The sequence below is a fragment of the Perkinsus marinus genome, assembly GCF_000006405.1.
Source record: "Perkinsus marinus ATCC 50983 genomic scaffold scf_1104296954460, whole genome shotgun sequence".
Lineage (NCBI taxonomy): Eukaryota > Perkinsozoa > Perkinsida > Perkinsidae > Perkinsus > Perkinsus marinus.
This window is the reverse complement of record NW_003208133.1, coordinates 1-1,147: the sequence shown is the minus strand read 5'-3', so window position 1 is coordinate 1,147 and position 1,147 is coordinate 1. Positions and strand designations below refer to the sequence as shown.

Genomic DNA, 1,147 nt, shown 5'->3' with positions numbered 1-1,147 from the left:
CCGCACTTGGTGAGGATGTTTGTATAGGATTGCCTCGGCGTTGAATGGTTTATGTCGAAATCAAATTTGCTGATAAACATCTACATAAGATGACGATGTGAATCTAAGCCGTGTAAAAATAACTACTGTGTATGAGCTACTGTCGTGTAAAATATACTACTAATGCGCGTCGGTGTTGAACTTTAAACGCACACACACATCGCCATGACCAACTTGTGTGATTACGCCCTCATTATAGACAACAGTATATTGAATACCATGATATAAGGTATTAAAGGAGTATACTAGTAAGAGGAAATATTCCTATCGTATTGAGATTATCTACCAATAATACATATAGTAATTTTTGTACCGCATTTGGAAGTGCGACAGTAGTACTGGGGTGTTGATCTCAGTATAGCGGGCTTCTGAAGGGCCGTTCTGTACGGTGGTTGTGTCAATTAGGTGTCACTCGGCGATTCCACGATGTTGATTATATTGTCGAAATCGAAATTGATGGAGACAACTTGACGGCATCTTGTGAAGAGCGGTTTGAAGGGACAAGGTTGTGTCGTCGGTCATGTCGAATCTGATATTTTTCCCATAGGTGGACGTCTACGTTCTCGAGTCGGTTTATCGAGGAGATTACTCACCGGACTGGCAATTTCAAATCGTTCGGGGTCTTCGCGCAAATGCTATTCGACGCGTTGCTTGATACGAGTCAGCATGAGGCTGTTCACGATGATGCTACGGTCACAGTGGATATATTGACGTAAAAAAGGAGGGTGCCGGGATTGAACCTGGGTGGAGAGCTTGTTGTACAGAGGACGAGATCTCGAGCTTTTGCGACATCGTAATGGTGGCGGTGGTGGAGTGCCGCAGTCCACAACGAGGTCGTTGCCGGATTCGGAAGCTAAACGATATCTTATCCTCACGTACCAGGTCGGACATGAACCGTATCTTAGGATGAGGACCTGTGCATTTTTGTCATCCGTCCAGGCATCATACGATCGAGTCCATTACCCTCTCGCTTTAGCGCGACAGGAGCCCGGCTCGGACGCAGCGGCACTGTTGAGGACGATCAAGCGACTGAGCCGAGAATTGAAGGTGATCACTATCAGGAGCGTTATTGGAGTTGACGTGATGAGGTAAAGTCGACTCAGTAACA

At 46.0% G+C, this 1,147-nt stretch overlaps 1 protein-coding gene across 1 annotated transcript; it reads left to right on the top strand.

The window, feature by feature from the left end:
- Positions 1-586: 586 nt before the first annotated feature.
- Pmar_PMAR028416 (conserved hypothetical protein) lies at positions 587-921 on the top strand (the record flags this gene model as incomplete). Its single annotated transcript, XM_002776093.1, has 2 exons — positions 587-713; positions 790-921. Coding segments are annotated over 2 exons (259 nt in total), but the record flags the coding sequence as incomplete, so codon positions are not given.
- Positions 922-1,147: the final 226 nt, after the last annotated feature.